The sequence below is a fragment of the Gastrolobium bilobum genome, unplaced genomic scaffold, assembly GCF_033153095.1.
Source record: "Gastrolobium bilobum isolate Gb01-03AN ecotype WA unplaced genomic scaffold, APGP_CSIRO_Gbil_v1 utg170916, whole genome shotgun sequence".
In the NCBI taxonomy this organism is placed as follows: Eukaryota; Viridiplantae; Streptophyta; class Magnoliopsida; order Fabales; family Fabaceae; genus Gastrolobium; species Gastrolobium bilobum.
The window spans coordinates 24,316-37,998 of NW_026898192.1; the positions used below are offsets into that span (position 1 = coordinate 24,316).

General features: G+C 31.8%; 1 protein-coding gene across 1 annotated transcript; it reads left to right on the forward strand.

Moving 5' to 3' along the window:
* The first annotated feature begins 8,622 nt into the window (after nucleotides 1–8,622).
* On the forward strand, nucleotides 8,623–13,229 carry LOC133313732 (probable pectinesterase 29). Its single transcript, XM_061515137.1, has 7 exons — nucleotides 8,623–8,855; nucleotides 9,476–9,635; nucleotides 9,875–10,093; nucleotides 10,443–10,690; nucleotides 11,089–11,242; nucleotides 12,500–12,628; nucleotides 13,035–13,229. The coding sequence occupies exons 1-7, from the start codon at nucleotides 8,623–8,625 to the stop codon at nucleotides 13,227–13,229; spliced, it is 1,338 nt and encodes a 445-aa protein (XP_061371121.1).
* Nucleotides 13,230–13,683: the final 454 nt, after the last annotated feature.

Here is a 13,683-nt window from a genome sequence, read left to right on the forward strand (position 1 = left end):
ATCACTTCTCCAGGAGCTTCATGTTCCCATCACAGTTCCTCACATCTATTGTGACAATCTTAGCACCGTGGCGTTAACTCATAATCCCATTTTGCATTCAAGAACTAAGCATATGGAGTTGGACATCTTCTTTGTTCGTGAACGTGTATTGTCTAAGTCACTTCATGTTTCTCATGTACCAGCTTCTGCTCAACTTGCTGACACTCTCACCAAGCCTCTTCCAGCTCCTCGGTTTACTGAATTACGTGACAAACTCAGTGTTCAGGATACACTTCAACTCCCTCACAGCTGAGTTTGAGGGGGGCTATTAGCATAACAGCTCAGCTAGCGGTTGTATCATCTGTAACGTACTCACACTGCACTTGATCCCTCTCCCCATGCAGTTAGAGTTTGTTAGTCAAGTTTGTTAGTCAGTAGAGTTAGTTACTTGCTGAGTCATCTCTTGAACTCTATAAATAGTCTTCTGTAACACAGTTTACAAGTATGATAGAATCTCTCCTTCTCAAAAGAACTCTCCCTTCTCTCTTTCGTCCCGCTGCTCAAGTTCTTTTAATATATATATATATATATATATATATATATATATATATATAAAGGTTAATTGTTTAGTCGCAAGACTTAATATTATGTTCTGTCACCTAAACATTAGGTCATTTTAAGTAAGAAAAAAATTGTGTCATTCGCATTCAAAGTTTCCATCAAATAATAGTTCCTTGAAAGATTAAAATGAAAAAAAATAACACTTCCACACACACCCACACACACTTGTGTATCACTCTATTACTAATAAATTAATCCCATAAATAAAATAATAATAATCACATAGATGGAATCAATAATTGTAAATACAAAATTAATCACCATTAATTCATTACAGAAACAATCATCTATAATGACTCATATCCATAATTAATACTAAAATTATCCATGATTGACATCCATAATCGATTGAGATGTAATTCCTACACCTCTACACCTCTGCCCTCACTAAAGAAGATTTACTTAATTTTTATCATATTAATTAATTGTTTTTCGTTATTTATACAAACAGATTTAGTTGTAATTCCTATTAACCAAATGTATCACAATAATAATTAAGCATATCAATTGGAAATAAGATTAAATTTAACGCTAACCGCGGCGACTGCTGTTTGGATGATAACATTGTTGTCGACTTGTCGTTGTTGGATGTGTAAATATTTCTTTCACACAATTTTTTTCCTTTGTTCTTGTCGTTTTTTATTTACTAATTTGATCATTTCTTAATATCATATATATATATATATATAAGAAAAATATTTCTCAAGCTGCTTGACATATATTTATTTCCGATTAAAACTACGTCGTTTTATTTATTTATTTTCTTATTTTAATTGATTCACCTTTGAATGGTTATGATTTTTTTTTTCTCTCTTTCTTTATCACTATTGATTCATCTTTGTACGGTGATGATTTAGTAGCCGTATATATGTATATATGGAGTTTATACTTCTCATGCAACATAAGATGAGCCTTCTCATGCTACACTCACATTGTTTTACGTGCCAATAATTTTAATTTTTTTATTTAATTTTTTTCAATGGGGCCCACCTAATTATGTGTGAGCTGCAAAAATTCTAATCTTATGTTACATAAAAAGTATAAACTCCATGTATATATATATATATATATATATATATATATATATATATATATATATATATATGTATATATAGCCCAATATGACGTCGTTTTAGGACAGAAATCATGGTATTTTGTAATTTTGATTTATTTCAGGTTTATAATAGTCTTTATATTTATAACTTTTTAAGATTCCAATACCAAAACGACGTCGTTTTGGTAATAAATGCAGATAACTTATCTGCATTAACTGCATAAACATTTTTTCCTATATATATATATATATATATATATATATAGAGGTAGGATCCTTTGACACCGGTGTCAAATTTCATATTTGACACCTCATCTGAAAGCCGTTAGATCAAAAAAGATCAATGGTGTCACATGCTTGCAAATCAGAGTCGCTGATCTTTTTTGATCTTACGGCTCTCAGATGAGGTGTCAAAATTAAAATTTGACACCGGTGTCAAAGGATCCTACTTCATATATATATATATATATATATATATATATATATAGGGGAGGGTTCTTTTGACTCCAGAGTAAGACTTTTAAGTCTTACTCCAAATCTCAGCCGTTGATGGACGGAAATCAACGGTTGTCATTAATAGTATAATTAATAATTAATTAATTAATATAACTTCCTAAATTATAACCGTTGGATGGACGGAAATCAACGGTTAGGATGGAGAGTAAGACTTATAAGTCTTACTCTTGAGTCAAATGATCTCTCTCCGTATATATATATAGGGATAAGATCATTTGACACCGGTGTCAAACTATGAAATCCTAACTGTTAATTTCCGTCAATCAACGGTTATCATTTATTGGGAATCAAACTTATTAATTAATTATTATTTTCATTAAATGATAACTGTTGATTGGCAGAAATCAACGGTTAGGATTTGGTGTTAAACTTTAAAGTTTGACCTCAGTATCAAAGGATCATGCCTTATATATATATATATATGGGGCAGGATCATCTTACACTAGTGTAAGATTTTTACTCTTACACTCCATCTGAACCGTGCATTGCACTTTAATCCAACGGCCACGACTTCAAAAAAAATAGTAGGCACGTGACTCCAACTGTCATCTTTACCTCGTTCTTCTTCTTTGAACTTCTCCATTTCTGCTCATTTTTTTCTTTTCTCATTGACGTTACAACTTCTGAACTAAACATACTCACTTCTTGGTACCATGGCAATTGGAACCATCTCTCCTCTCTTCTGGAGTTGGAGACTCGCGTGAATTCTTCGCATTTACCGTCGTTACCCAGCGAATGAATCTCGCTCTACAAATTCTTTTGACTTATGCTTTTGGTTGTAAATCTCAGAGTGAATGTGATTTTTTTCACCCTAACAACAAGAAATTCTTTTTTTTTTCTTTTATTCATGTTGCAGGAATCTATGTGATGAGGTTTAGGTTGAAGATTTATAATATTTATTTATTTATATTATTTTTCTTGCATAGACTGGATTTTTGATGTTGGGAAGGTTTAATGTTTTCTTTTTTTTCTCTCTTAATAATAATGGTTTCGTTTTTGTTTAAGTTGTGAATTATAAGTCATGGGAGGGGGAAAATGGTTTTTTTTTCTTTGAAATTTCATGGTATAACATCAATTGAATCTTTTGAGGTTACTGGTACTGTTAGTCTGTAATATCAATTTGGGATGGATCAAGATAACGTGAAAACATGTTACACTTTTTTACTGGTATACTTCAATTTTATCTACTATGCCATTAAGTGCTTAAAGTCTACTATATTAAACGTCGTTCCTATTGTTTTACCCTCTGATGTCGGTGAAGATAATCACAAGCAGCTTATAAATGCGATTTTTTTCTCTCTTAGTACCCTTTTTAGCATTATTGTTATTTTTTTATATAATAAAAACATTGGAATGTTGCTTTAATTTAATGGAAAAATTTTGTGCCACTTGTTACAGGGAAGATGCATGAAGCTCATAGGTACATTTTCTGCAACTAATTTAAGGGGATGATACTGTAATTGGCCGAGTTGTTATGATAGGATTATGCTTGTTTGCATTTTAAATTGTGGATAAGTCTTCCGTTTTATCTTTTGTAATATTCACGTGTATATATGACATTCCTTTGTATGGTGACAAATGATGAATAACAAATACCATTTCTAATAATACCTCTAAAAGGAAACTTGTGACCTGCTATGCTGAATCACCTTTATCTAAGGTGATTGACAAGGCAGATGTTCATCGGGTTTGCTTGTTGGGATTGTGTCTCTCACAGACGTTATTAGAGTTATAAGGCGTTCTCTACTATCAGATTCAGATGATCAGTGAGAAGCACAATTTTGTGCCAAGGTGGACAAAAGAAAGATATTGATGATGTAAACATCCTCACATATGTTGAATAAAATTGGTTGTCATACAAATTGCACGAAATGGTTGTTTACACTTTATACATAAATTAGAAAACATATTTGTTTTAGACAAAAGAAACTGAATTTCTTATGACAAACAAATTGCAGTACGGGTATACTAGGAACCTTCCATCAATATGATATATGTAACATAAAAGACCATCATCTTAGCCTTCTTCTTCTGGGCGTAGTTGAAAATCATCTTAAAACCTCAGTTCTTCTTCTTCTCCTATGTGTTGTCTCTGAGCCTAAAACAACAATTGTGTCAACATTCATACTCGAAGGAGGCACAGAAGCTGCGGCTGCAGAATTGGTTGCAGCAACATATCGAGCAAGACTCTCTAACAAATTTGTAGCAGCATCACTAAAAGTTGAATTTCTATTAACAACACGAGGATTTGACTGCCTGCTTCCACCTACCTGGTGATCATGCATATACGATTCAAAGTCCTTAACTAATCTTTATGCAGAATACATTGCAGAATTTAATCCAAAGTACAAATCCAACTCCAACAAGAGAGAGCCCCATTCCTAAAACAAAACCCATATACAGTGTCCTTGTTGTGGCAACAATCACCTTGTTATAGTCTTTCTCAGCAAAGGAACTAGCTAGAATAGTCTGTGAGCCATAAAATACGCATGATGTGAATTCTTAGAAAGATTTTGAGAAGTTAAATGTATAAGGTACATCACAGTTCTAATCAGTCCTCGCAGACTTCTTCTTCAAAATTTCTAAAGGGGCACTTGTGGAGAGGTTGGCATACAGAAGTGGTGTGGGAACATATATGTTTAGATAGAGAGCTTCTTTGCTTCAGGGAAGAACATGAAAACAAATGGTAAGTTTCAATGGGAAGCTGTAAATTCAACGGAAAAAAATAAAAATCATTTCCCCCTACCCGTGACTTATAATTAACAACTTAAACAAAAATGAAGTTATCATTATCCAGAGGAAAAAAAACCAAATAAACTCTTTGCAACATAAAAAATCCAGTCTATACAAAAAATATATTATAAATCTTCAACCGAAACCTCATCTCATAGATTCCTGCATCATGAATAAAGGAAAAAAATAACAAGCACCTCCCTTTTTTTCCTTAGACTTTCTCGTTGATTTGATTTCTAACTTCTAAATTTTTAAACAAAGCATGGAAATAGAAAAGGGAAAAACTCAAAATACTTCTCCTTTGAAATTTCTACAGGGTCACTGGTAGAGAGGTTGAGGTAGAAGAGTGGTGTGGGAACTGCTTCAACTGTGAAAACGGAAAAAAGAAAAGAAAAGAAAGTAGGTATGCTTCGTTCAGAAGTTGTAACGTCAATGAGAAAAGAAAGAAATGAGCGGAAATGGAGAAGTTCAGAGAAGAACGAGGTAAAGATGACAGTTGGAGTCACGTGCCTACTATTCTTTTTGAAGTCGTGGCCGTTGGATTAAAGTGCAATGGATGGTTCAGATGGGGTGTAAGAGTAAAAATCTTACACTGGTGTAAGATGATCCTGCCCCTATATATATATATATATATATTGAATAAATTTTCTCCACTAAATGATTTAATTTTGACAGATTTTTAAACCTCCACAATTTGACATTATATTTTGCTATTTAAATTGCTTGAAAATATATAATATACTATCCTTGATAAAAAATAAATAAATAAAGGTTGTAAAAGGTATAATCATCCCCAAAAGAAAAATTCGATATAACTATTTTTATATTTTCATTTAATTTATTAATTAATTTATTTTGAAGTTTGCCAAAACTTTCTGGAGAATGAGAATGAGATACAGATAGCACTCTAACTAATCGCAACTGCAACTTTGGATCTCCACCTTATCCCTCTCTCACTCTCTCTTCGCGCCAACGCTCGATCCTTCATTATGTTACCTTCAAATCAATTCATTTTCTATTCGATATTCGATTTCTGCTTTTTTCGATTCCAATGGCACATTTTCACTCTTGTTGTGCTTAGTTGAACTGAAATCTGCTGCGTTTCCATTTTTCAATCCGGTAATTAATGCGAGTGATTGGCTTGTTCTTCACTAAAATTGAATCGTTTAAATTTGCATGCAATTTTTTTTTTTTTGTTTCTTTGTTTGTGTTGCCATGAATTTTTTGATGCGGTCTACTACGAATGTGTATACATAACACGTTCATCGATTCCGCAACCTCGCGTTGACACTCATAATAGGTCTGCATCTGCTGGGTCTTCTCTGGAGACTATAATGTTTAATGATCCATACCCATCGTATGTAGCTAAGGTTGATTGCAGCATGCATGTAATGAAATCCTAGTTAATTATAAAACATTCAAGTCCTAATTAATTATAAACACAATTATCGACAGATTATTTTGGCCTGTAATGAAAGATTTTAAAAGATTTGTCTAAACTATTGGTGAACGAGAGTAGTTAATTAGGTATTCAACAAATTAATACAAAATATAAATTTGTCCAAAAAATTATAAATACAAGCCCTTTACCAAAATTGTGTGTGTGTTTTGGTAGTATATAAGTATATAATTAACGGGGAAGGTTATACTTATTACCTCTTTTTCTTACTACCTCTTATTACCAAATCTTAACCGTTATTCCTGTCAATCTAACGGTTATAATTTATGTAATCATACTTATTAATTAATTATTAATTTTTAATAAATTATAACCGTTAGATTGACGGAAATCAGCGGTTAAGATTTGGTAATAAGAAGTAGTAAGAAAAGTAGGTACTAAGTATAATCTTTCCCTTCACGGGGAAGGTTATCACATGTCACTTTCTTCTTAAAGTTATTAAAGTTTAAGAAAAATAGGTAGTAAGTATAATCTTTCCCTTAACGGGGAAGGTTATCACATAATTAACAGTTATTAAAGTTTACCACATTTCACTTTATTCTTGTTTATTAATTTTTGAAAGCTGAATGTTATGATCGAAATATTGATGATGATTACAATTGTAGCATTGATGGTAATTATAATCATAACATTAATGATGATTACGATTGTAGCATTGATGATGATTACAATTGTTGCATTGTTGATGATTATAACGTTAATCATAACAGTCATCAATTTTACAATCATAACATTAATGACTGTTACGATGATAACATTGATGATTGTATAATCATCATCAATGCTACGATTATAATCATTATCAATGTTATGATCTTAACACTGAATCTTGGTGGTATATGAAAACATAATTAAAAACATTGACAAATTAATTGATAATTTTATAGTAAAATTCTAAGTTAATTTGTTTAAAAATTTGTGTTATTATTGAAGGAATAAGATATACAACACACACTCTTAATGCACATAAAATTGTTTTTTTTTTTTTTTTTGTTATTTTGTTCCCATATCAACATGGGCAAAAGGTGCCGCGGTTCATGTGTATGTCTTGATGTGAGGGTGACGCGTGCAGTTGTTTGGTAGGTTTGTCTTTATCTTTGTCTTTGACATCCATGCTCTTTTTTTATTATTTTATATTAACAAAAAGAAAAAGCAAGTCAAACCCAATGGGTGCAGCTCAGTTGGTAACTTGGCGCTGCTGAGTTAGTGGGGTTGGACATGTGTTCGATTCCTGCTGAATGCATTCTTGGGGAGGGGGCTGAACCTTTAGCCATCACTGATCCCCCGCACTCCGGATTAGTCTCATAGCCGGCTCAAAGAGTCGAATTTCGTGGGGATACCGGAGGGAGCCAACTCGCCTCAAAGAGGTAATTAGGGTTGGGTAACTCAAAAAAAAAAAAAAAAAAAAAAGCAAGTCAAATCTGATACCACAGTCATTTGAGATACAAGTCAAAATGTTTTATGCTTTTGGGCTAGTGCAAGTATCTGATGGAGATTTTAGCTATTTCAAATCTTCAAATTCTATTTTTTATTCTAAATTTTATTTTCTCAAATTTGAAAGTCAACTATATGAATGTCAGCTAACATCACATTGATTCGCTCACATTAATTACTTCCTTTTTTCCGTCCTTAATTTCGCTTTAGAAAATTATTATTGACATGAAAATGTGAACATATCACGGGGAAGCAAAGAAGCAAGTGTGATAATTTTAGGAAAAATTTCAAAGATTGAAATAGAAACATTTAATTAATCTAAATCATAAAATTTGTATTATATTTAATAACAGAAAAATATTTCTGCAGTTACTGCAGATAAATTATCTGCATTTACTTTCAAAACAGCGTCGTTTTGTGATTGAAATATTAAAAAATTATAATTATAAAGACTATAATAACTCTGAAATAAATTAAAATGAAAAAAACACCATGATTTCTGCCCCAAAACGATGTCGTATTGGACTTACTGCAGATAACTTATCTATAGTAATTGCAGAAAAAACGAACCCATTTAAGAATTAAATACGATGACTATGATTAAGATCCTGCTCATTGTACACTCTCTCACCCTTGTCCTATAATTATGAATTTTCTTTTAAAAACGTTTGATTTTCTTAACTTCCCTCCAAAGCACGTACACATTTCTTTTTAAATACAGATTCATCTTTGTATATTTCAAGCAAATGTTGTGCCTTGTCAATTTTGTGTGAGTGTTGAATTTTTCCAGCTTTCCTCAAATTGCTTGGTTCCTATTTGATCCATCATGGTTCTTCGTTGGTGCTACTTTGCATGTCTCTTTCTCTTGGTGGCTTTGAAACTAGAGCTAGCTAATGCTCAATTTTACCTAAATGACGAAGATGAACCCGTCACCTTCAAGACAATAGTTGTGGATCCATCTGGGAATGGAAACTTCATTACCATACAATCTGCTATTGATTCAGTTCCTTCCAATAACAGACGTTGGATTTTGATCAAGGTGGCGGCAGGTATCTACAGGTAAAGCTATTCTTCTCCATTAATTAGATAGGAAATCATGTACTGTATTATGTGTGCCTCAAATTATAATAATTTTATTGTCAATCCTAATTAAATATTTAAAAAAATAAAATATGATCAATTAGACATTTTAACCATTTTGATACAATTTGTTAAATGAATTATCAAATTGATACATTTTATCAAAATATGTGCGAGTTTATATCGAACATGGGGTACATTGTTGAGGAGTTTAATAGTGAAAATTGTGCACACCTCTTGAGTGATTTATAGTGCATCACTTAGCTGATGTTAATTCGTGTATGTGCAAAACTACAGTCCATGTGTGATTTAAATGGACATACCCTTGTGCATGTCTTGTTACATTATTTTTCAAAAAAATAAATAAAAAAATTTTGCTTTTGTATCAATTAGGTACTTTGTTTTTTTAAGTAGCATTAAGATTGTCAAAAGACCAATGATTTAAGAGATGATAAAAATAATATTTTTTATTGTGATTTAAAAATTATAATTAAAAGACGTTAATGAATTAAGTACGATAGATTATTGAGATTGTCAATTATTCTATCTATCTTTCAAATCTCAATGGATTAAGCAAAGTATGTTTTGTTTTTTTTCAGGGAAAAAGTGAAAATTCCGTTGGACAAGACTTTCATCGCACTAGTAGGAGAGAAAAATAAGGACACTATTGTTGATGGGAATGACCATGCTTCAACCGCTGAAAGTCCAACGATCGAATTCCTTGCTGACAATATTTTTGTCAAATACATGAGTTTTAGGGTGAGAAATATTCTAATTGTTGTTTCATTTAAATCTGTAATGAAATAATATTAACTGTTGAATTATCTGGGTGAATCATGTGATGATGTTTAATTAAATTCTAATAATAACCATTTTTGTATCTTTTAATAAAGATTCCATTAAAAATGTATGTTTAGTTTTGTAGTCTTTTTTATTTCTTATCAATCCTAAGAGTATTGATTTGGGATAAAGTTCTTAAATTTGTCTATGCTGACCAGAATTCATACAACAATCCATTAAAAATTAATGACGTGGCAAGTGACATGGCACCTGCGGTATCTGCGAAGGTATGCGGTGACAAAATTTACTTTTATAGAGTTGGCTTTTTTGGTTTCCAAGACACTTTGTGGGACGAATCAGGAAGACATTACTACAAGTTTTGTACCATAGAAGGTGCTGTTGATTTTATCTTTGGTGCAGGCCAGGCTCTGTTTGAGGTAATAATACCCCTCTTTTTACTATACTTCTCTTTTCATTTTATTGCAAAAGATATTTTTAAAAGTTATTTTTTTCTCTTTTCACAAAAGACTGTCGAATGATGTAATAGAAAAAAAAAATTAATATTATAATTATGTATTACCCCTAATATATAGTTATAATTGACAGCATATAAAGGAAATTTTTTACATCAACATGATAAGTTGAGCGAACTTACTTTATCTCTTAGTTCATGTTTATGCCTACATATTATGAAAATTATATTGATGTATGATTAGTTCTTTTAAATAAACTAGGGATTTGCAAAACCATGATTCTATGTATAATTTTGTTTGTTTGTTTTTTCAGAGGTGTACCATATCTGTTATTGATGCGTTACTGGGTCCAGATAGGCCTGGTTTCATCACAGCACATGGGAGAAATAATCCAAACGATGCAACTGGTTTTGTTTTCAAAGATTGCAAGGTTTTTGGAAATGGGAAAACTTACTTAGGAAGGCCTTGGAGAGATTACGCTAGAGTTCTTTTCTATAAGACCTATATGTCCAACATTGTAAAACCTACTGGTTGGGAAGCATGGCATTCCGTTGGACAAGAGTAAATTCCCTCTTTCTTATAGTCTTGCTTTTTCAACCTATTTATATGAAAATATTTATTCATGCTCAACATAAAGTGATGCTAGTTTTATAGAACTTAACGTAAAAGTTTCTACTAGAAACGCTTGAATTTTAAAAGCATACGAAATATAATAAACTTGGATAGTGTTATATTGACAAAAAAAATTTCTTGTAAACTTATAAAATACACCAAATCTGACCAGTCAGACATACTGTTCTATTACTGGTCAGATTTAGTGTAATTTGTAAGTTTGTAAGAAAAAAAAGTTTATCAATATAATTCCTCCCATTAAACTTATGTCTTTTAAAATTTTTTCCTATTGGGGTTTCTTTTATTTTCTCTGCTAGGGTATTAATGTTTTGATATAAAAATTGCAGGGATCGCGTAACATTTGCTGAGTATAAGAATTTTGGGCCTGGTGCTGACACGTCCAATAGAGTGAGTTGGACTAAGAAGTTGGATTTATCAACGATTAATAAGATGGCAAGTTTGGATTTCATTGACGATGAAGGATGGCTTTCGACCTTTGGAGTTTTCATTTCTGGATAAACAGCTTTGGAGTTTTCTAAAGATGATGTTGAATCCCCTGAGTACTAAATAAAAAGCTGGTCCATAAGACCATAACCATTGGTTTCTTTTATTTTGTTTTACCTTTTCTTTTTTAGATATATTCACGAGTTGTTAATTAATGTTGGAGAGACTCATAGTTCCAATTAATCATTTATTTATTTGATACATGAGTCATTTATTTCTTTTAGTTAATGAATTATTTTTATTTTTATTTTTTTTGGGGATGAATTGTTAATTATACTACTTGCGGAGTTTATCAAAAAGAAACATTATCGGATACTGTCTTCTAGAATTAGTTATAAATATTAAAAATCAAACTCTAAAGGTACTTTATAGGCTAAATATTCGTGTTAGAACGCTAATTTTAACATTCGTTTTTGCTCAAGTTACTTCAATTGAATTCGAACCAGAGATTTTTTAGACCAACAGTTTGCTTCTTGGACATAGCTCGCTTACCATCTGTATCATTCCTTACTCCTTAGGATTATCTGAAGATTATTTTAACCAAATGCATATTTTTTTCTTCTTCTTTTGATTAATGACCCAAATGCAAATTCTAGAACGGGCTTAAAGTAATTTTGATTCTACATCAATTATTTAAAAGTGCTTTTCAGTGAAGACTGCGTACATATATGGAAAAAATGTTTGTCATCTTAAATGACACACATTTATGTCATTTTTAATGAAACTACCACCACCAAAAACGGTATTTTACCACGACAATTTAGCAATGCTTAAATTAAGTTGCAATTTAGTAATGACTAATGTAGTGACCAGTATATATTAGCTACGTGACCAGAGTTAATAAAAAAAATGAGCTCTTTCAAAAATAAAAAAAATAGCATGGACACACGTTAGGATCGTTTATTTCCTCTTCACCACAAAACCCTATTTCTCTTTCTCTCTCTTGCTCTAAGATGCGATTATTGGTGTGATTTTTCCTCCAGGTTTCGCTCTCTCTTATTCAAATATTGTTCGATTCTTTTTCTGTTCCTCCACAAGCTACGGATCGTAATCCCATTTCCATCTGAATTTTGAATTTCACCCCTGAATCTGAGTTTTCCTTCTTCCATATGTTTTTCCTTCAGATTTGTACGAATTTTAAGTGAGTGTTTGCTTTGTTTTCGTTAATTTTTAGTTTCTGAGCTAGTTTCATTAACAATAGCTTAAAACTAATTTATGATTTTTCTTATTTTCTTTTTCTTTTTTGTATTTCAGGAACATTATTTTCACTGTTTCCTAGAGTTTCTAAGCTCAATTGAGCTTTCGATTCGAGTTCGTTTGAATTTTCTGCTCACAAATGACTCATTTTTGGATTTTAGTTGGACATCATGTTCACTTGTTAAGGTATGGTCATGTAGTTTTCGTTGCTTTTCCTTCTTGTTTTAGTGCAGCTCGTATGGTTTGGTGGAGACTGTGGAACTATTCTTTTGTGTGTATTAGAAAATTCTGGGTGATATTGGTTTGTGTGCCACGTGTTTGATCAATTGTTTCAATGGTAAAGAATGACATCACTTTAAAATTATCAGGATTAAATAAGGAAGAAGGAAATGAGAGAAGATGAATATCTGAATAATGCTCTATTAGATTGATATGGTGTGTTTCTGCAAATTATAAACCCAACATTTGGAAACATCACTTTCTGCAGTAGTTTTGGATAAATCATTTCAGAGGGAAGCAACAACAACAACAATGAAAGCAAGAAGGCAGGGAAGCGCAGATTAGAGGGTCAGATGTACTTTGGGCGTTGCAGAGAGCAAGTGCTCATAAGAAGAAGAAGAATAATAATAAGCAGGAGCAACAGAGGGGATCATCCTCTGCGGTCAGTCGCATGGAAGAAAGTGTTGCGGACTTCAACAATGTTCGCCCACTTTGCATAAATAACCACTGGGGTGCTAAATTGGATGACTTGGAGAAACGTCTTCGTGAGCTTTCACATACCATTTGATTTCAGTCTTGTTATTTTACATTAGAACAGTTTTTTTTTTCATTGTTAATATGAGAAATATGTTTTTTTTTTTATTTTCTATTAATTTTATTTATAATGGCATATTTAAATTGCTTATTGATAAATTAACCGAAAATGATAGAATTTCGGAATTTAATTTACATGCTTGCCTTATTAGTTATTGTTTTGTTATATTTGGGACAGAATTTTAGTTGCTAGTTGATTCCACTGAACTGCTATGCTGATGTGTGTCTCTATATGGAACTAGAGTACGTGTTAACATTGGAATTTCCAAGCTAATCCATATTCCTTGTCTGGTTTATTCATGTTTTTCTCTGAGATCGAATTTCTTGTTATATTCTTGCCTTTAACAAAAAATGCACGCAGATTTGGAACATCTGTTGACAAATACATTTGGCAGTCATATATTTCTAAATAAATCATTTGTAGAACA

Bases quoted from the DNA above. Each gene is read 5' to 3' on its own strand.
- LOC133313732 (XM_061515137.1), top strand. From the start codon at position 8,623: ATGGTTCTTCGTTGGTGCTACTTTGCATGTCTCTTTCTCTTGGTGGCT. The intron at 9,636-9,874 runs GTGAGAAATATT...TATGCTGACCAG, and splicing joins TCAAATACATGAGTTTTAGG to AATTCATACAACAATCCATT. The intron at 11,243-12,499 runs GTTTTCATTTCT...TTTGTATTTCAG, and splicing joins GATGGCTTTCGACCTTTGGA to GAACATTATTTTCACTGTTT.